This window comes from Polyodon spathula, chromosome 5 (genome assembly GCF_017654505.1).
Source record: "Polyodon spathula isolate WHYD16114869_AA chromosome 5, ASM1765450v1, whole genome shotgun sequence".
NCBI classification, from domain to species: Eukaryota; Metazoa; Chordata; class Actinopteri; order Acipenseriformes; family Polyodontidae; genus Polyodon; species Polyodon spathula.
In genome coordinates, this window is record NC_054538.1 from 57,354,724 (window position 1) to 57,377,717 (window position 22,994).

General features: G+C 36.8%; 1 protein-coding gene across 5 annotated transcripts in view; it reads left to right on the forward strand.

The window, feature by feature from the left end:
* The first annotated feature begins 4,085 nt into the window (after positions 1-4,085).
* heatr5b (HEAT repeat containing 5B) overlaps positions 4,086-22,994 on the forward strand; it is a 66,116-nt gene continuing 47,207 nt past the window's right edge. For 2 of the 5 annotated variants that reach the window (XM_041250837.1, XM_041250838.1), the window contains exons 1-10: positions 4,086-4,154; positions 6,765-6,981; positions 7,146-7,357; positions 8,933-9,041; positions 12,107-12,256; positions 12,670-12,841; positions 13,058-13,215; positions 15,485-15,788; positions 20,115-20,270; positions 20,741-20,991. In XM_041250837.1, coding sequence (XP_041106771.1) covers positions 6,856-6,981; positions 7,146-7,357; positions 8,933-9,041; positions 12,107-12,256; positions 12,670-12,841; positions 13,058-13,215; positions 15,485-15,788; positions 20,115-20,270; positions 20,741-20,991 — 1,638 coding nt within the window. In that variant the 5' untranslated portion in view covers positions 4,086-4,154; positions 6,765-6,855. The remainder of the gene's footprint in view (positions 4,155-6,764; positions 6,982-7,145; positions 7,358-8,932; positions 9,042-12,106; positions 12,257-12,669; positions 12,842-13,057; positions 13,216-15,484; positions 15,789-20,114; positions 20,271-20,740; positions 20,992-22,994) is intronic. The other 3 variants (XM_041250840.1, XM_041250841.1, XM_041250839.1) reach the window with 3 other exon arrangements.

Sequence of the window (22,994 nt, forward strand, 5' to 3'; positions counted from 1 at the left end):
GTGAAAGCATTTTATGACAGACCCCAAAAAATGCAGTATATTTCAAGAACTGCATTAATAACTATTCAGAGTCACTGACTGCTCCACAAAATACAGCCGCCTAGCGATATGTGCTGGATATAAATGTGGCAGCTGGACTTGTGTGTGTGTGATATTATTATTGTTTGTGTATTTAGCAGATGCCTTTATCCAAGCGACTTACAGAAACTAGGGTCTATGAACTATGCATCACCAGCAGAGTCACTTTCAACATCTCACCTAAAGAGGGAGCACAAGGATGTTAAGTGACTTGCTCAAAGACACACAGTGAGTCAATGAGTGAGCTGGAATTAGGATATGAATTGTTACAAAATAAAATGTGTATGTGTATCAGGCATGTATACACATCTTCTGAAAACCTAATGTGTTATTGCATGTCATGCAACCCTACCTGCTTTTCCAAGACCTTGACCTTCTTTATACCCCATCTTTTGAAGTAAAACAAAGCTCTTGTTTTCATTGCCTAATTAGTTCTTCATCACTGCCTCCCTTCTCTCCCGCTCTTCCTCCTTGAAGCTCTTTTGCTTGTTCTTTATATTAATCTTTTACACTTCTTTCTCTCACAGCAACATGGGCAACAAAACAATGTGAAGCAGATGGTTGTACTAACTACAATTTGATGAAGGGAAACAAGCCTTAATTTCACCATTTTCCAAAGGACAAAATTCCAAAGAAAAAGTGGATAAATGCCTTAAAGAAGCTCAGCAGACTGGTCTAAATGGCAGCCATTTGCAAAATCCAGGATTTTTATTATAAAAATAATTATTTATATAGACCTAGGATACATACCTATTGGCACTATCGCTATAATCTATTACCTAGGAAAATAGGATGACTTATTATTTTGCCAGTATGAACTAGACTAGGTATTATTAAGTAGGCCTTTCAGGACAAGTTTACATACATTTTCCATTCATATGTACAGTGCCTTGCAAAAGTATTCAGACCATTCCTATGATGTCTCATTTTGTGAAATTACAAAATGATGCATGCATATTTTTTTAAACTTAATATTTTATTCAAAACTTGAATGCTCAAACTGAAGACTTCTAAGGGTAAGATAAGTTACAGTAAATGTCAGCAAAAACTAAAGAGAAAAAACTGAAATATGTTGATTGAAGTATTCAGACCCATCAATTCAATATTTGGTGGAAGCACCTTTGGCAGCAATTACAGCCGTAAGTCTTTCTGGGTAAGTCTCTACCAACTTTGTACACGGGCTTGGTGCAATTTGTGCCCATTCTTCTTGGCAGATTTGCTCAAGCTCTCTCAAGTTGCTTGGGGATCGCCTATGGACAGCAGTTTTCAAGTCTTTCCACAGATTCTCAATAGGATTCAAGTCAGGACATTCACTTTCTTATTCTTAAGCCACTCCAGTGTAGCTTTGGCCCTGTGCTTTAGATCATTGTCTGCTGAAAGCTGAAAGGCGAATTTTCGCTCTACTTTTAAGTCTTAAGTTTTAAGACAAAACAGGGTTTCCTCTAGTATTTGCCTGCACTTTGCTCCATCCATTTTTCCTTCAATCCTAACAAGCTTTCCAGTCCCTGCTGAGGAGAAGCATCCCCAAGCTGCCACCACCATGCTTGTCTGTAGGGATGGTGTTGGGTCTGCGCCAAACGTAATGCTTGGCATTTAGACCAAAAAGTTCAAATTTGGTCTTGTCTGACCACAACACTTTTTGGCAAATTTTTTGCAGGATCACTTAGGTGCTTTGTTGCAAACTCCATATATATATATATATATATATATATATATATATATATATATATATATATATATATATATATAGATAGATAGATAGATAGATAGATAGATAGATAGATAGATAGATAGATATAGTGCCTTGCAAAAGTATTCAGACCCCTGACCAATTTTCTCATATTACTGAATTACAAATGGTACATTGAAATTTCGTTCTGTTCGATATTTTATTTTAAAACACTTAAACTCAAAATCAATTATTGTAAGGTGACATTGGTTTTATGTTGGGAAATATTTTTAAGAAAAATAAAAACTGAAATATCTTGCTTGCATAAGTATTCAACCCCCACACATTAATATTTGGTAGAGCCACCTTTTGCTGCAATAACAGCTTTAAGTCTTTTGGGGTCAGTATGTACCAGCTTTGCACACAGTGTTGGAATGATTTTGGCCCATTCTTCTTGGCAGATTTGCTCCAGGTTGTTCAGGTTGGTTGGACGACGCTTGTGGACCGCAATTTTCAAATATTGCCACAGAATCTCAGTGGGATTGAAATCAGGACTTTGACTGGGCCACTTGTAGGACATTCACCTTTTTGTTCTTGAGCCACTCCAATGTTGCTTTGGCCTTGTGCTTGGGATCATTGTCCTGCTGAAAGGTAAATTTCCTCCCAAGCTTCAGTTTTTTAGCGGACTGAAGCAGATTCTCTTGCAGTATTTTCCTGTATTTTGCTCCATCCATTCTTCCTTCAATTGTAACAAGATGCCCAGTCCCTGCTGATGAGAAGCATCCCCACAGCATGATTCTGCCACCACCATATTTCACTGTAGGGATGGTGTGTCTTGAGGCATGGGCAGTGTTAGGTTTGCACCACACATAACGCTTTGAGTTTTGGCCAAAAAGCTCTATCTTGATCTCATCTGACCACAAAACCTTTTCCAACATCGCAGCTGGGTCTCTCTCATGCTTTCTGGCAAACTCCAGACTTGCTTTCAGTGCTTTGAGATGGTACTTTTTGAGTAACGGCTTCTTTCTTGCTACCCTCCCATACAGGCCAGTGTTATGCAGAACTCTTGATATGGTTGACTGGTGCACCATTACTCCACTCCCAGCCACTGAACTCTGTAGCTCCTTCAAAGTGATTGTTGGCCTCTCTGTGGCTTCTCTCAAGTCTCTTCCTTGTTTGAGCGCTGAGTTTTGAGGGATGGCCGTTTCTTGGCAGTGCCTGGGTGGTGTGATGCAGCTTCCACTTCCTAATTATTGATCCAACTGTGCTCGCTGGGATATCCAAACACTTGGATATTATTTTGTACCCTTTCCCTAATCTATGAATTTGTATTACTTTATCTCTAACTTCTGTAGAATGGTCTATGGTCTTTGGTCTTTGGTCTTTGGTCTTCATTTTCCTTCAGATTCACAGCCTTACCAATGATCCTTCAACAGTGGTGTTTTTATCCAGAAACTTCAATGGTTCACAGGTGGAGGCCAATGGTAAGGTAAATATGTCCTCGTTAGGGCAATTTCTTTCATCGGTGCAAACTGGGACCTTCCACAGCACAGGGGTTGAATACTTATGCAATTAAAAAAAAAAAAATCAAACGGAACGAAATTTCAATGTACCATTTGTAATTCAGTAATATGAGAGAATTGGTCAGGGGTCTGAATACTTTTGCAAGGCACTCTGTGTGTGTATATATATATATATATATATATATATATATATATATATATATATATATATATATATATACACACACACACACACACACACGTGTATATATATATATATATATATATATATATATATATTATATATATATAGATATAATATATTATATATACAAAATCGGGCCCAGCTTACATTTTTTCAAGTTAAAAAAATTGATCTAATACATAATTCCACATACCAGGTGGTACATTGAAATTTACAGTAAATCTGGGTTTAAATGTTCTTTTACTAAAATAAAATTTTAAAAAAATGACGCCTTGCTGTTGAGTTATAAAAGCGTCTGCCACAGTAATTAAAATATTGCCAAAAAAAACTAAACAAAAACAGTATTTAGGTTATACTTTAAAAAAAACAAAACAAAACAAACAAAAAAAAAACAGTTATGCAGGAAATACCAGATGTGTTGGTTTCCATTTTACATAATCCGTCCGAGGACTAAGAACAAAATAATATTGCGTTCCGGTTTAAGACAGACAATTTCTCATATATTACTGAAATGATGGCTACAATGTAAATTAACCTCATTTTGACAGAAATAATAGAATAGTTTTACCATTATATGTGTTTATTTTTGTATTATTGTTAATGTTATTATTTTTTTTTTTGTAATACAGACAAGATAAGGTTTCTGGTCGGAAACATTTCACTGTCGCCTGTGCTGGTCTAGTTGTTGGTGAAACAGCAGGTAGGAAATAAACGATGTATTAATATACTACTTGGGACTTAAATTAAAATATTACATGGATTGTTATCTATTGTATTATGTGAGTTAACAACAGAGGTGTTTGTACTGCCGTTGCTTCTACTTATTTAAAATTGTGGACGTTTCATCTTTCATTATTTGCTGCTTAGTTCAAGAAGAGGCGTCTTGATAAAAAAATAAATGTTTTATTTTTAATTTGAAATAGTGTCTGTGTTCAAATGAAGTATTAAGTATTGTCAAATCTTGTCTGTTGTACTTAAGTTGTAGCCGCTGAAATAATAAGCAAACCTCTGTATCTGTTCTGTAAATACAATTCATCGTACAAACGAAGGTCGAGGGTGGTGCTTAGCTTTAGCCGGGTTACCTTCCCTGAATTCACTCTTGCCACATCGACACGGACACGGATACTTTTACAGTGAATTTCATTACGTATTTTTGTTTTCATTTATGTTAAAAACAAGTAACGTTTGAAGTTAAAATACGCCCCCCTTCTTCAATGTTGACTAATTATTTTCTTTAAAGAAGTAACTTCTTGTTAAGCCAGGTACAGTACTGCTTACAGTCCTCAGCTCATTTGAGTGCAGGCAAGCTGTTCGGTTACACAATACAGTAATTAATGGGCATATCAAGACAACACTGTTGAACTACATAGGTCTGTCAAAATACAATAACGTCAGGAGGAGTTAGGTCTGGTCCCTGCAGAGGCCGTTCTGCACATATGGGTCCTTTTTTTTTTGCTTGTGTTAAATCCTCCAAATGTTAACCCTGAACCGGTATAAATAGCAGCTGTAAACGTCGTATTTGACCATGTGGATTATAATTGGACACTGTTAATTAGCCTTACAATGCCTAACAATGGAGAACAGATCAACAAAATGAATACTGATCAATTTGATTGTGGTCTCTATTATTATTATTATTATTATTATTATTATTATTATTATTATTAATAATTTATTTTATTTGTATTTATTTATTTATTTGTATTATTTTATGTCAGAGGCAATTCAAATCCTTACTTATGTGAATGATCTGCCTAAAAAAACAAACAAACAAACAAACATGAAAAAACAAAACAAAAATCAAAACAGCATGATTTAAAATCATGATGTCTTTTTATTTATTTGTGGCACAATGGCATAATTTAGGCAGATGTATATCATTGACCCTTTAGGTCCTGGGGTTTGTTACAACCATGTCCTTAAATTCCATAGAACAGACTATAAGGACATGAGATTACCGTGGTAGAATGCACACTACACTGTGAATCAATTAGGCCCACATGAGTGAGCCAAATTGGTGCATTCATGAAAAACACATCATTTTTTTTTTTGGCTATCCATGAATTATGGCATACCAGTTTGTGTTCTTTGTACAGGAATTTTCATTCATTCGCAGTGTGCCCCTTTTGGTTTACATGTCCCCTGTAGCCTTTTCTGCCATTTCCCTTAACAGTGCTCTATGTTGGACAGTGTTGCAGTTATTATTTCTCTCCCCCATATCTGCATCAAAATTAGGTCATAACTGTCAACTCCAGTTAAGATTGTGGCACGGCGGCAGACAATGGTCTCTCGAAAATGCTTTGCTGGCGGAAGATATTGACAATAATGAGCTTCCAGTCTAAATTATGTTAGACATGTAATTTTGTTGAAAAAATGTAGCGATAACATAATGCTGTCATTTAAAAATACTGTCAGGGAAATTTTGAAGGTACATGAAGGAGTAGAAAATTAGAATTATGTAAAAATGTGATGCATTTTTTACTTTTGTGCAACCTCTAGCTGTAGCTTGTATTGTCACTACAAGCGAAACTGGTGCTACTGTAGATAGATTTAGTTTCATCATGTAGATGGAAACTATGTATTTTACAGAGATGTTATCAAAAAGATTACTTTACCACTGCATTCTGATGTGAGACCCTTGTTAAAAGGACATGCACAGTAGTTCAGGTTGGTACATACAATCTTACCATTACAGTAGATGACTAAACCAACAGATCCACACATCATTCCTGGTTGATTGTAGGCCAGGAGTTGCTTCTCTGGTACTACATGCTGCAATACATGTACTCTATAAGAGTGATATGTTCATGAAGCTCAATAGGATTCAAATCCTCAAAGGACTGAACAGTAGGATCTTGTTTTTGTAGATAGTGTGTATTATTACATGGTGTCTGCTTCGACCCAGGATTTTGACTATTACACTTCCCAAATTTTTTTATTTTTATTTTATTTTTTTTAGAACTAATGTACTCCTCCACGTACAAATAACTTCAGCAATGGAAGTTAATACAACAAATAGCATTTCCTAGTTACTTTGTCATTAAACAAATGTCTTTTTTAATGGAAGTTGATTTTGAAGATACACAAGGAATATAATATATAATACAACTAGCTTGCATGCTTTAAATATTATCCTAGAAAATTTTAATGTTGCAGAAATTCAGTATAAGGGTTGGATAAAAGCACTGATTCTGCAATTCAGCATGGTGTTTTAATTGATACATAACCATCTGCAGTGATGTTTGTTCTCCAGAAAACTGTGCATATCAGACATCCATGTTTATAAAGTTATTTTTGTTCTGTTTCACAGTGCAAGCTAATTTCATCGAGCACTCAGCAAAGGGAGACTGGATTAACAGTGTACTTGCAGTCTACAGTGTTTTACTGTACAGTGTGGTGGGATGGAGCTGGCCCACAGTCTGTTGCTCAATGAAGAAGCCCTGGCTCAGATTACAGAGGCTAAGAGACCAGTCTTTATATTCGAATGGTTACGCTTCCTGGATAAAGTACTTGTTGCTGCTAATAAGGTAATTTTTTGTATTTATATCCAATACAGCTTGCTGATCCTTCATATAAAGGTGTGTTGATGTGATTCTCGAGATGATCTGATCAAAATAGACTCTTGTGGCCATCTGTGGCTTTTTATTTGGGAAGTCGGTTCATAATATTAGTTGTGGTTGTATGTTTGTAGGTCGATGTGAAAGAGAAGCAAAAGAAGCTGGTGGAGCAGTTGACTGGGTTGATCAGCAGTGCTCCAGGACCTCCCACCAGGAAACTGTTGGCTAAAAACCTGGCTACTCTCTATAGCATCGGGGACACCTTCACAGTCTTCCAAACACTCGACAAGTGTAATGACATTATCAAAAGCAAGGATGACACTTCCGCTTACCTGCCAACCAAACTGTGAGTAAAAACTAGGAAAAGTTGGTAACCATAACCTCACCGTGTAACCAGTTTCGTGGTATAAAGGTCTGTCTTGTAATGAGGTAACACTGTATATGGGCAAAAAAATTGCACCACTTACAATTTTAGGACTGAAAAAAAGAGCATAATTTCGATATTTTATTTAACATAATGTAATAAAAGAAATTACAAAGTGATATCACACAAGTCTACCAGAAACCTTAATACTAATACAGTATTTCATGTTAGATTTCAAAATGTCACATTTTTCAATTTTTCAGTTTGTCATTAAGTATATGGAAAACTACTAAGCAGTATGTAAATCAGTATGTTAGCGTAACATTGTTTGGCAGTTAACTATAGGGTGATGCAAAACTTTTGGCCATAGTTGTATGTAATCACTTGAATACTCTGTTGTTCACATATTCTAATTTAATACAAGATACAAGAGCTCGGTAGTGTTACTTAAAAGCACCTTCTGCAATTAGTGTCCTGTTTGGTATGGGGAGGTGTGGCAAAGTGGTTAATAGTGTGTAGGTGATTAAAGAACAGACAGGTTTGTTTTATTTGTTTTGTCCAGTGCCTAATGTCGAAACAAACAGTAAGTAATAATGATGTTAAGTAATACAGCAATGTGTATTACTTCAGTTATAATCCCCTGTTTTATTATACACCCACACAAAACACATACACAAGTCCGTTAGTGCGTGAATTAGTTCTAGTGGTGGAAATACAGTTTGTTGTGATACAGTGCAGTGCAGTTTCGGGTTTGTGCTGGCCTCTGGCGACAGCTCCGGAATCGTGTTTAGCAGTCTAGTAATATATAACACAAGACAATTGCAGACAAACAAAACCAAAACGCTCACAAGCGTTTTATTTCTCATGGGGTTTCTCACAGTCCTTACAGTTCAAAAAGCTTTAAACCAAAATGAAGAAACGGATACATCGCTTTGACCCCTGTTTATACCGTCACTCATGACCCCTTGGTAAACGATTGCAGCCTCTCCTGTAATCCGCGGCTGCCACATAATTTCCCTTCTGGGTCAATGAGTTGGTGTACCGAAGCTCCGTCTCTTTTCTACATGACCGACTTCCTTTTAACCCACGGAACAAAGTGTCAGGCCAAGTAGTCCAGAGTACTCTGTTCCCATTACTTAGCGCTCTTACAGGTCGGGAGGAAGATTTACCACCAAGAATCATTGTCTTTCTGTCACAGGAGGGCTCTTAACCTTCAACAGAACACCTTGTGGAAGATAATAATTACAAACAATTATGCTATTGAAAGTTAAACAGACCGATTCAAGCAGGGTCTCCAGAAGGATAAACTATTGAAGGAAATAATAAATAGTCATCAGTGAATTATAAAACATGATTTTGTGATGGTTTTGAATAAAATAGAATGGAAAGTCCACTGTGTCGTATGAATAAAATACGTGAGACATTCAACTGTTAAATTGTAGAAACCAGTTTTGAACCAGTCATGAGAACAACTATATTCGTGTTTTTGTTTCAGTCCAGGATTAAAAGGTCAAATATGATACTGTAAAATAACCACTTCTTCTGTTGCTGTTACAGGGCTGCAGTAGCTTGCGTTGGTGCCTTTTATGAGAAGATGGGCCGAATGCTTGGCAGTTCCTTCCCAGACACGATTAATAATCTCCTGAAGGCTTTGAAAAGTGCAGAGGTAAGGTCTTGCAGAAATTAACCTTTGCAGAAGGCCCACGAGGTTGTGATGAATAGCACGCTGATTTGCATTTTTCATCCATTTGTTTCCAAGTTTTGTAAACAAGTGGATGAAAAATGTTTGCTTGTAAAGTTAATTGAAATAAATGTTTTTTTAAAACATTTCTGGTGATTCATTCTCTTCTTACTGTTTAGCGATAGTAGTGGCTTTGTTTACACAGGTAGCTCCAGAGCAGCATCTGTCTAGCAAATGATTTAGCATTTATCCCAATGGGATCATTATTGTGGGTTGTAAAGCTGATATCTCAGCACACGCGAGTGTGTACTGTTTGGAAGTTACTGTAACTGAAATGTGCTGTGTAAATGACACCTGAGAATATATTTCAGACAGGAATCTAATTAATGGCCATTATTACCTAGCAAATAAATAAACTAGCTGCTCGTGGGAATTATACATTTGAAATACTGTATTTATAATTGAGAAGTTTTAATGGAACGAATATATAGAATGGTATAATAGTAAATTTGGCCCTAAGTCTCTCCTCAATGTAATGTTTTGTAAAGAAAAAAGCTGGGAGTGTTTACTTAATATATGTATGGTGGGCAAGCTCAGCTCATCTCATTTCTGTTTTACAATAATCACATTTCACCCTCTGATGACTTGGAGGTGGCATTTTAAAAATAAAAATGGAAATGTTACCCAAATATGAATAAAAAGAAATGTAACAAAATAGCAGAAAGCGTGTATTCTCACAGATGCCATATACTGTATTACTGCAGTCACAGAATATGTGCATGTGTGTGTGTTTCGTTGAACTTTGTCAACCTTTAATTTTACTCGAAAATATGTGTTTAGAGCCTAAAACACAGAGTCGTATGAGGCTAGGTATAGCAAAATATCATGGTAAACCACGTCAATGAATACATTAATAATGTATTAATAACGTAAATAACGCATATATCAAAGTAGTGCAAAATTCAGCAAGGGGCAGAGTTCGGCATGACGGGGAGATAATCGTTGGATCCCGAACAAATCCTTTGCCGCACATTGTGTGCGTGGGCACGAACATTCTGCAGCCCTGCTTGTAGCTCGAATGTTCAGTTTACAGTTGTGGTTACTGTCCTAACAGCTCTACGTCAGATTTTCCCACCAACTATCAAGCAGTGGCCTTTAATGACTACCTTTACTTGAAAAAGGTTTACCTAAAAAATGTGAATAAATACCACATTACATTGACCAATGACAGCAAACCTTTAATCCTGGCTTTGCTGCTATTTTTAGCTGACAGAAAAAGAAGCAGAATAATAGCACAAATAAACTACATAAATATAACGATCATGAATTCAAACAACGTAAACACCTCACTAGAATCATCTGACATTTTGACACCAGATCTTGAATATAAAACAGAGACAACATGCTGTAATAACTGAAATACAGATGTCTGTAGCGTTGGCATTTCATGTATCCAGTGAATTTGAAATGGCATTTGCATTGCATTAGTAAGGCAACAGCTTTTTTAATTATTGCCTGTGTTTCCCGCAGCCTTGTCAAGAGACCAATTTTAGTCCTGTAACACCAACGGACAAAATTTATAATAGAAGTCACGAGAAGGTGCTATGCACAGTTGAAAGATCTTTTGGCTAATGATTTCTATGCCTGAATAAGTTTTGGAGGAGCCATTTGTTTTTCCCTACAGCGTGTGTCTGTGAGCTGGCTGTTGCTATAGCAGTTACTGCATAATATTTTTTATTGACATATCTTTTAATGATGATGATATTAGGTCGTACGTCGAAGACGAAAACGATTGTTTTATTCGATGGAGAACACGAAGTAAAAGTGAGACAGAAATAAATTTAAAAGGCTGTGTCAAAATGAAATATAAATGAATGCTTGTATGTAATAATAATAAACAACTTTATTTTGTATAGCACCCTTAAAAGCAGTCATCTCAAAGCGCTTCAATGTTAATAATACAGCAGTAAATAAACAGATTATTCATAAAAAAAAAGAAGGAAATAAAAAAATCATAAAAATCATAAAAACACTTTTTTAAAAAAGGAAGTCTTTAAATTAACTTTAAAAACACTCAAAGAAACAGAGTGTTCTTAAAGTTAAAGTTCATATATCCTCTGGCAAAGTGGTAATTAGTCAAGCAGGGGTCTGGCAGGTGCGGTGCTGGTGCAGTAATCCCTAGAAACAAACAGACAACAAAGTACGGGTAAAACGGTTTGTTTTTAATGGTTTTATAATCCAATGGTGTAATGACCAGTTAGTAAAAAATAATGAGCTTGCAATACACAACAATGTGTATATACAATAGTGAAAATACATTTCAGTATATAGAATTTAATTTTCTATCTCTATATTTTTTTTTTATTTCACCAGACAAGGGAAATACTGTAGTATATTTATTTACGAGTCCACTTTCTTTGAATAATTGTACTGGAATTGAGCAATCTTTAAAACGGATTAGTGTTGACAAATTTGTCAAATTGAAATAAAGCAAGACGCTATCTACACTTTTAGTTTATTCATGGTTATCTGTGTAAACATGCTGATTAAAAATATTTGCATTGCATATTTTATGTAAATTATTTAAAGAATAAGCGCAGCACGCACAATTAGTGCCTGAGACCATATCAGAGTGAGCCAAGAATAACCCGCACATATATATATATATATATATATATATATATATATATATATATATACACACACGCTATATATATATATATATATATATATATATATATATATATATATATATATATATATACACACACACATATATAGTAGTCAACGTGTCCCCCAAACAGCTAAGTAAGATCAATTTATACCCATGCCAAAATTACTTTGAGGACCACTGACCTAGAATATACTAGCTAGTAGGACAGTCGCCAGAGCCTTATTGAAGTCGGATAGAAAAGCTTCTAGACTCGTGCTAAGTCTTGATTTAGCAGCATTTCTAGATTCTAACTTTAGAAGCTCTTTTTCATATTAAGTAAGAGATTAATAAAATTTGCTTTGCTGGATCACTGTTGTATTTGTGCTGTATCCTACAGTCTCAGGGCCGTGGTGAGATTCTGCTCAGCTTGCAGAAAGTGTTAAATGGACTGGGAGGTGCTGCTTCTTCCTGCCACCGGGACATTTACAAGAATGCTCGCTCTTTACTCACGGACAGATCCATGTCAGTTCGATGTGCAGTAGCCAGGGTGGGTATATAAGTTGAGGCAAAACAATAAGAAACTAGATAAGTATACAAATTCTTGCTTTATTTATGCAGTAAAGGTATGGAAAGATAAAGACCCTTCAAATTGACCTGTGACATTTATGGTTGTGTGATTTTTTTATTCTTGTTTTGGGGGGTTTCCAGATGATAGACGCAAAAACTTTCAGACTCTAACTTCTTTGGCAAGTTACTAATCTTGATTATACATGATACCTATTTTGCTATCAGGGGATATCAGGGGTGTATTTATCTGGTCTAAGTGATTGAAGGTCCATTCTGTTTTTACAAACTTGTTAAAAACAGATTAATAGATGAAAGGTGGTTAGACCATTAATCAAACCAAGAGTTGTAAAACACAGCGTGCTTAAAATGATTGTCTTGTTTTACCCGAATCAGTGCCTGTTTGAACTCCAGAATGAAGCTGTGTTCATGTGGACCACGGAACTGGAAAATGTTGCTACCTTGTGTTTCAAAGCTCTGGAAGGGTCGAACTATGGAGTACGTGTAGCAGTATCCAAGCTTTTGGGAACAGTGATGGCCACTGCTTTGATGCCAAAGCAAGCAGCTGGTAAGTTGCCCATAATTTATTTTGATACTGTGGGTTATCTAGGGGGACAACACAGCACAATACAGAAGGCTGTGCTTTAATAAACATGAATCCCTTAGCCGTAAGTAAAGCTAGTGGTGGGTCACACAGGTGAGTGAATTGCTAGCAATTTTGATTGCTTCAGTGTTACTTTTGCTATAACAGACATGATGTAATTGTCTCCCCTTTCCTACACAGTAATGCGGCAGAATGTGAAGCGGGCCACGCTGGATGAAGTGCTGGAGCTTATGTCCACTGGATTCTTGCGTGGGGGGTCGGGCTTCCTGAAGAGCGGGGGGGAGATGTTGAAGGGAGGCGGCTCTGTCAGCAGAGAGGTGCGGGTTGGTGTCACACAGGTCAGTACACAAGACTCTCTAAATCTGTTCACCTCCTTGCGGGTGAGGTGCGGCAGATATTTGGAAGAGTAAGCTAATGTAGCTGCGGACCCTAAGTAGTCTATTTCTTTTATTTTCTTTGAGGTGCGCACAGAACAAGTCACACCGTTTCCCGCTTGCGAAAAGGGTGATTTTTCTAAATACTTGCGTTGTAAGCCAGTTAAGGACTCCACAAAATGATTTACTTTCATAACTTATCTGCTGTTTGAGTTGTTGTCTTTCATATGCTACAAAAGCTTTCAGCAGTATATAAAGGTCTACACTTTGATATATACATAGGGCTTGAATTTTTATTTATTTTTTAGTTTGGGGGTGGGAAGAGTCGGTTTTTATTATTATTTAGCAAAATAGGTTATTAAAAATAAATACCACTCAAACGCATCCATTTTCAGTTTGTATAATAAATTGCATGTATGTTTCGCTAATGCATATAGGTTAATTCACTGTGTTGAAGTGAGGATGTCCACATTGTGGATTCGAGCAATGTAGAACTTCGGATGCATTTTGAATCGAGAATTATGAGAAACAACAGATTTTGTTTTATGCCCCATTACTGCCTGCTCTCACACTGTAATATTGAGGTTTGGATGTGGTGAAGAAATAACTCAATAATTCAGCTGGATGCAGACAGATTACAGTCTTGGTTTTATTATTGCAGCTCATGCGTTGTTCGCTTTGTTTTCCAACTTCTTAACTGATTTTCTAGTTTATCAATAAAGCTTATTAAATACAATGCCCTTAAATAACTTTATACAAACAATTAGAAGGCAAGCACTAATACAATAGTTCAAAGCAAGCTTAAAGAGCAAGTAGCTTGGTTCCGAAAAGTATAGCGGTACACATCCCCACATGCCGGTACAACTGTAAGTAATGTACCTGTAATTTTCATGGTTAGCATCCTGACAGCTTTTTACACTTATAACTTTAAAGTCTGTTTCAAGGCTCTTTTCAAAATGATGCTCTAGTGCACTGATAGTGTAAGTATTATTGCCCACATTGTCAAACAGGTAGGCAATAACGATCCATTATGTGGTACAAAAAAGAAAAGCCAGAGCACTTGTTATATTTTTTTTCTGCTGCAATTTCGAGGACGGATCTCAAACCCCAGTGCACTAGAGCGGCCATTTTGAAAAGACCTTGAAACGGACATTAAAGTTGTAAGTGTAAAAAGTTGTCAGGATGGTAACAATGAAAAGAAAAATGACAGGTACGTTATTTAAACAGTTGTAGCAACACGTGGGGATGTATAATGCTATATTTTTCTGAACCCTTATTCTTTAATAATAAAATTAGATTTTAACCTATTGACTTATTAACTTTTAACAGTAAGTATTTTTCATGTATTAGAATTAATTGTAATACTTATGTTTCATTAATTGAGTATTTTACATTCTTAATTTAGTAAATATAAATGTTAACCAAAGTTTAAAATAATTATTGGTCCTAAATTTCTTGGTCCTAAACAATAACAAGTCTTGCAACACTAGTTTTTTTTTTTCTTTTCAGCCCACCAGGCACAAGTCACTCTAATGAGTGTAATATATTCCGTAGGTCCACAAACATTGATGATTAGCAGTGTCTTCTGAAAGCTGTTTTCTTCATGCAAAAAGAGTAGTGCACGATTGACATTAAATATTTTTCCATAACCCAGGTTTGTCGGTTTACAAAAAAAGGTTTTTTTTTGGTTATCAGTTAAAACCAAAAACATGGATTACAGGCAAATTATTATGAACACTTTTTATGATGAGTGCTGAATTATTGCCTTTAACGATATGTGACTTGGTTTTCGACAGCACTAAGCATAGCCTAATAAATCTGCAAGTACGACTATCAAGACTGATGCAACATTTAGTGCGATACCTGACATGGCAGGCACAATTGCAGAAACTTCACACCCACATATCCTGCTTGTGTAGTAAATGGATACAATTCGGGGTGCCCCTGAACTTATCGGACATCTTGCTTATTAAAATCTGTTCTTTGTTTTTAAAGAGGTGATAATGATCTATTCAAAGGTATTTAATAAACACAGGGTCTCAGTGGGGTTAATGGGCCATAAACATCTTACCTTTTCTTGTAATATATTCCTAGAAAATGAATAGCACTTTGGGAATGGTGCTAAGCGTTCTATCTGTGTAAAATATAAAATTGTTACTTTTCGGGTTTGAAAAAAGCAAAGTAAAAGAAATGATTTAACTTGCTGGCTTTTTTGTTTATTACATTCTAACAGGCCTATGTTGTCTTTGTCACCACGCTGGGTGGCCAGTGGCTAGAGCGTAACTTTGCCACATTCCTGTCCCACGTCCTGGACTTGGTGTCCCACCCCCGGGCCACTCAGACCCACGTGGAGGCCGTGTACTCCCGCCGCTGCGTCTCTTTTCTGCTCCGGGCCACCCTGGGCAGCCTGCTGGGGGAGAAAGCTCAAATTGCAGCCGCCAAAGAGATCTGCCAGGCCATCAGCAAGCAGATGAGGGCAGTTGGTAAGGAACAGATTGTTGATGGGGGGGAAATGACAAGGTTCAAAGCATTACAGAGTAAGTATTTGTTTATTTTATTACTTATTTATTCATTTGTTTGTTTTGGATTTTATTCCATTAACTTCCTGAATAATTCCTTAGCAACTTCAATAATTACTAATTTTCTTACCAGCTTACACAAATATACTTGCTTTTTACCTTCTGCATGCGGTCATACTTCCCTAACTGCTCTGGAATAATTGGTCTTTTCTGCACCCATAAATAAATACAAGTACAGTATAATCCACAGGGGTCTCACGACATGCCCCTCTCAATTTTTGAAGTGTTAACTTTAAAATGTGCAATTTCCTGTAACCTAGAATGCACATTTTTACATTTTGATACATTAATATCTGTATAGGTTTCATTGTGTCTCATAAAATCTCACTAACAAATCCCATCATGCTGAAGAGCCTTCCCTGTCTTCTTATCCCTGTGTTCAGCTACCCTGTCCCACACGATTTGTTTTCAAAGCAGGTGGTATAAACAGTCTCCAAAAGTATGCTTTCTTTAATTTTAAGAATCTTACTTATCTCTTACCCAAGCACTCAAGTAGTATATAAGAAATATACATGTACCTACATGGTATACTGTATAAATATTTGTGTAGTCTTATCAAAATACATATTGAATAGCGAAGAAATGACAGATACCATTAGTTTGTGCTGGGATACATAGTATGAGAGTGAATTGTGTTACGACTACAGCAGTACTGAAAATTGGTAGCTTACTGAGTAGGTTACCAACTTGTATGATAGCTCCGTAATCTGTAGAGTTGGCATGTGATGTAAATTTCACTTTGTATAACCAAAGAACAGGTACCAAAGTTTTTGATGTTGTGTTCCTCTATATTACCAGCAGTGATTTGCCAGCTGCCGTAACATTTTCCAATAAGCATGTTTGTTTTCTATAACTGTCATTTGGCTATAGTTAAAATAACTGAACTTTTAGTACGTAAGTGTATGCATTTTTTTTAATCAGTTCTGTGATGTATAATGCATCAAATAAAAGCCTAAAACAACTTTTTAAATATATTCTAAATCCTCAAGTATTGCATAAATTGAAAATATGTGGGCGTAAAATAGGATGTAGGAATTAAATGTAATTACTTTAAAAACTAAAGACCTCTGGGATAATTATGGATCTAAATGAGTGATGGCTAAACTGCCTTAAAATAAATACATTTAAATCAAATTAGTATTATTACAATCATGTCTTCCCTTAGGGATAAGGGTTAAGATTAAGAAATTTAAGTTTCAGCCTCACAAAGCACGTACAAAATATTTTTCTTCTGTTTAGTTTTTAATCTCCAGCACCCAACCCAGCATGTAATAATGTTAAGAATTCGTGCCTTACATATTCTTCCGAGCAGTAATGTAACAAGCCATAAACGTGGTTCTGAGTGCTACTGCTCCTGCTCGGAAATGAAGCAAACAAATTCTATAGTAACAAATTCTATAGTAACCGCATGCCTATAGTGGCCTGGCGAGGCCATGCAGCAAAAAAAAAAAAGGCTTTGGATGAAACTCAAACTTTGTTAAAACAATCAATTTGTGGGGATTCGATACCTGAGTTTGAAATTAGGTATTGTACCGACTAAATCAGTACAGTTTGAGGGTATGTATTATCCTAATGTCTTCTTTCTCAGGACAGTTCTCTTAAGCTGTTTACTAATTAGCATACTTACTAATACATAAAGACCTGTGACTGCTGCGTATATTAAATACTTTTGAGAGCTTTGTGGATGATGAAAGAGACCTGCTCATGACAAGACGTAAGATATGTAAGTATAATATTAATTTTAGATCTGCATTTAAACATGCATTCTCTAGTCTAGCACCAGCACTCCAATTTTATAAAAAGATTAATTCATCTGAATAAGGACATTTGGCACAAGCGAAATTCCATGCTTGCTGTACAAACTCCCTGAGTCGTTAAATCAGCTTCTTTACTGAACCATGAAAGCAGCATCTCAAAGATACAGGAGAGAGAATGAGAGAGAAGAAAGAGTAGTGAACACAAATAATAAACTTGTGTTACTTTCTCTCTTTTAGTTTTTGTTTATTATTCTTTCTTCAGTTAGTTCGAGCCGCAAAGTGTGTGTCACCGAGCCGCACTTGAACTGCCCAACTGCCGCATGCGGCTCCCGAGCCACGGTTTGTCCACCTCTGGTTTATAGCCCAGATCGTATTGGGGAACCCAAATCCCATTTTACTCCAATCTGCTGTTCTTCCCTGTAGGGAAAAAGAATGTACAGAGGACAGAGTGAAATGCCAGTTTTGTCTCTAATTTGCCTCTGAAAGCTACCAGTTTCCAAAAAGCCAAGAGCAGACAAAACTTGACAATGGACAGGAATAGGATGCATGCACAATTCCACTAGGACTGCCTTTGGAAAGCGGAATCTTGTGAAAAGTTAATCTGTACTTGCTGCGAATAAGTCATATCGATACCGAAACACTCTTTCACTGAAAAGCATCCTTAGCAAGGTCTACCAGAAGTGCGAGATCAGCCATTTTTAAAGTATGTTTTGACTTATTACAGTATGCGAATTTATAGAAACAATGTTTTTCTTAAGACTACACACCTGCTACAACTTAACATATTGATATCTTTTGTAATTACCAGTGGAACTGAAACAAGGGAGCCACAAAAACATTACCTTTTGCTTAAGCAGTAATCATGGTGGTGGTAGACAACATTTATATCACTACCTAAATATTAATAACAGTATTAATAATGGAATATTTGGTATATAACTGCAATGGTGAAAGAATTATATGCGACAGACATCTCAATTTCAGCAATACTTTCATCGATAACCTAAACCTAATGAGAACGTTATTCTTTTACATATTGCTCTGCTTGTGTATCTTTAGCTGTTTTAATTAGACTTCTGTTAACTTCTGTGCTGATAAATCCATACTTTCTGTTTGAATGTGCACTCATGTGAATGTTAAATATAAGATCTGGCATAGATCAACCCAAATATTAACAAGAATGGTCACTGAAGAGTTGTCTATTACAGGGTTGACTGTATTACGACCTAAACTATCTCTGTGTTTTTTCTCATTTATAATCAGAAATTACATCTAATTTGTATATTGTCTAAGGCTTTCAGCAAAGAAATGTGATATTAGCTAGCTAGCTAAAGTACAAAGTAGGTGCATTTGACGTTCAGTTGACAGTATTTTTCACAACTTTGATCTTGTGAGTTTTTTATGTCATCTATAATTCCTTGGTTGTATAGCTAATTTGTAATAAACTCCAAGTAAAATTGTTTATAATATATACTGATATTTAACTTCAATATTTAATTACTTTTAGAATATTGATGTTTCAGATGTATAATTTGAAAGTAATAAAAAGCCAGGGGTCAGGAGACTAAGCACAGATTTAGTTTATTTGCTGTAATCGAAAGATTAAAACAGATCCATTTTTACTCATTCTGAGTCTATGCACACACCGCTATCGACCTTCTCACTAGAATTGCTTCAGGATCTTCATTCGTAAATACTATGTAAAACAATGAATTCTAGGAGCTTGTTAAAAATATTACATTTTGCAAATGAATTAATCAGAAAAGAGCAAGTGCAATAGCTTCAAATGGTCTTGTTCATGTTTTGTTTCTTGCCCTTGTCTTTTTATAATGTTCACAGTCATTGAGAATGGTCCTGGGTTCCAATGCTCAATATTAAGTAATCATTTTTCTCTACATCTGTCTTTACCTGGTTTTGAACTTGCTTTGAGCTTGTCGAGAGAATTATAACCAACTAACATTAAACAGAGTACCTCGTTCCTTTCAAACCATGTGACAATAGTGCCTTTCAACTCTGCTGGCCCTACCTACTCTACTTATGATGAGGTTGCGTAGATGGGGCAGGCCAAGATGAGGCCATTTTGTCACATAATTTGAATGGAATGAGAAAGTCTGTTCAGTCCAGACATGCTCGCAGATAAAGAAAGATGCAGTATAGAGAAAATCATGGTAACTCCATTCAGGATCAACAGAACCCTTAAACGTTGAAAATAATTGCAAACATCATAAAAAGGCAAGAGAAAGGTTAAAAACTAAAATTACATTTGAAACTACTTGCTCTTAAATGTATTTTTTTTGTGCCCACTAAAGTGTTCCCAAACAATGCAACATTCAGCCTCGCCTCAGAAACCCTGTCTTTTTATTCTTCTTCTCAAGCCATTTGTAGCTGTTAATAGAGTTAAACGTATCATTATTGCTATGATAGATGATTTCATCGTTATTGTTTTTGATAGTGTTTCAAACAATACATTACAATGGTTTTAAAGGATATTAAAAAAAATCAGTTTTTATATATTTTTTTTTTTAAGAAGCTGTTGTGAATGATGCCAACAATGAAAACAAAGCAGGTGCAGCAGACGTCTCCTCAAGCCAGCATGTAATGGTGTGTGCCCTCAAAGAATTGGGCAGCCTGGTGCGGAGCCTGAGTGCCACTGCATCACCGCTGATACAGGAGCCCTCCATTGGTGAGTAAAAGCACATTCCTCTCTGCTTGGTAAAGCTGTGAGAGAAGCTTCTGTGCAACAGATATATGAAGGTGCTTCCAATATTTCTGCATTTTCGATTTCAGACTACTACATATTTTAATTTACCTGTGTTGAGGAGCAGTGTGTTTGTTCTATTGCTTCCATTCTGATATTCTGTGCAGGGCTTCTCTTTCCAGTGGAAATATTTGCCTGTCCCCCAGTGAAATGATGTGACACAGCATGTGTTTAAGGTTTGCAGAACAACCTGGATCACTTTACCATTGCTATATCCTGTGTTGCAATGATAACTATTTCAACATAATGACTGTTATGATATGTTTTTTCACACATCCTGGGTCAACTGGGGAATGAAAATGAGCACATTGATGATATGTTGGATAAATTAGTTTATTGTAAATGACTGAAGTTCCTCCCTGTTTGCTCACTGTGCCTCTTTGCTGTGTTTGCAGGCTTCCTGGAGACAGTGACCTCAGTGCTTTTGCACCCAAGCATGGCTGCACGACTGGCAGCTGCGTGGTGCCTGCGCTGCGTCGCGGTAGCACTGCCCTATCAGCTCACACCTTTACTGGACCGGTGCGCTGAGTGCATAAATAACCTGAAAACCTCGCCTGAAGCTGTCAGCGGTTACAGTTTTGCTATGGCAGCACTGCTGGGAGGGGTACACCAGTGTCCTCTAGGCATTCCTCATGCTAAAGGAAAGGTCAGTAAGGGTCTTCATATTAAAAAAAAAAAAAAAGATTGTGAAATATTGGGTTCAGGTTTGTTTCACAGCTATATTATTTGGTTTTCTCTTTGGCAATGGTGGGTAACGTTTTAACAAAGCCATCATTGCTGCACATTTAGTACCTTATGTCATAAACCATTTTAGATAGACACAGTGTTTCAAAAGGCTGTCATGCTACTGTTTGGTTTCCAAATGACAGACTATTTTTCTAGTGGAATTAGGTTTTTATTTCAGGAAATAGCAAAATGTGAGTTTTACAGGCAATACTGGACTGCATTTCTAGTTTCTTACCTCATATGATGAACTCCACACAAAAAGTGAACTCCCGATTTCCATGTTGCTTGGGTCGAGAGAACAAACTGATCTCTTACCCGGAGATCATTATGATATAGTTTGTTTTGGCGCTATAAAACCAGATGTAATTTCCAGATCATTGTCCAAATTTCTAGACCATTGTCCAAATTTCTCCCGTGTTTGCAGTCTAGACGTTTTGCGTATTTGTTTGTTGTTGTTTTTAGTAAATAAAAAAAAAAAAAACTATACATATGTATATTCTTTATGGGTTTTTCTTTTTTACTTTTCATATTTGTATGTCTGTCTTCCCCATGCCCCGTTTTTTTACTGTCTTGTAGTAAGGATCTGTGTTTATGTCGATATGTTTGACATGCCAACACAATAAGAAACTCCGTCACCCCCAGCTCAACGATCAGATAAAGCCTGCTAGTCATCATCCTTGAGAACATTCCTCTATACATTCCGGCTCCAGCCTACACTGGTCAGCCGCCTTCTTCCCAAGTCATGATGCCTCTGATGACTAAAGATCAGTGCTTCCAGTGGCTAAAGGAATTTTAATATCTAAAATGGGCTTGACCTCCACAGCCTGTAGCCCCTGGGCCAGTCCCTAGTACCGCAACACCCACCATTACACTCCATCAGCCGTGACGAGGACCCCTAGTGGACGATAACTTCATCGAATCCACCCCTGACAATAAACCAATGCTGACGCTGTTTTGAGAAGGATTTCATCCACTCTCGGTGTCAATACACAGACCAAAATAGATGAGGATGATTTCCTTAGCATATGTGATGGCCCTGTGTGTATTTGTTATTTTGTTTTCATATTTGTTGTAGTATTATTATTTAAAATGTACTGTTTGGTGTATTTAAAAACACACCGTTTTTATTGTTGTTTGTTTTGGCCATTGTGCTGTTTTATTTTGAGTGCAGTATTTGTTTCTGTTTTGTTCAAACCTTCTATTTATTTATTTATTTATTTATTAGCAGCGCTTATCTCGCAGTCTTGTGTGTCAATTCAATTCATGGTCTGACGTCACCAAAAAGCCATTGTGCCACAGAGTCTTTGAATAAAAAAGCCTTTGAAGGGTTCCGCTTCCATGAGGCTATCTGCCTCCTCTGCACTCCCTAGAGTAGATACGTTCTACAGGATCCCACAAAGATTACCCTTTTAAACAGCTTAAGCTGGCTACACCAGTTACTGGTTCACCCTTCAGAACCTCCACACCAGATCGTGCAGACAAGAGAATGCTTCCTGAAAAGGGCCATACCGTTTCCACTTGCAGCATGTGCATTAATAACTATCAGGTGTACGCCACTAAATATCAACGCAAGATGTGGTGCCAGTTGTCTGCCGCCTTACAGACACCTAGTCTGGAGAATATAGAACCGACTGTGCAGCTAGCCGAGGAGGGCAAGAATGTCACCAAGATCCAGCTGCAAGCCGCATGTGATACCATTAACGCCACGGATGTGACGAATGTTGTTGCTGCGAGGAGGTGCCCTCAGATGAAGATATCGATGCTCACAGCCGTCACACAAGCCAAGCTGGGGGAGTTACCCTTTCACTCTTTGGCACTGGTCTGAAGGAGGCAAGACAGGCTCTCCGATATTGCTTGACAGCTGGCAAAAGTGCATCCTCCAGTAAAGGGTTTTAAAACAGGCAGATATCTTTGCGGGATCAG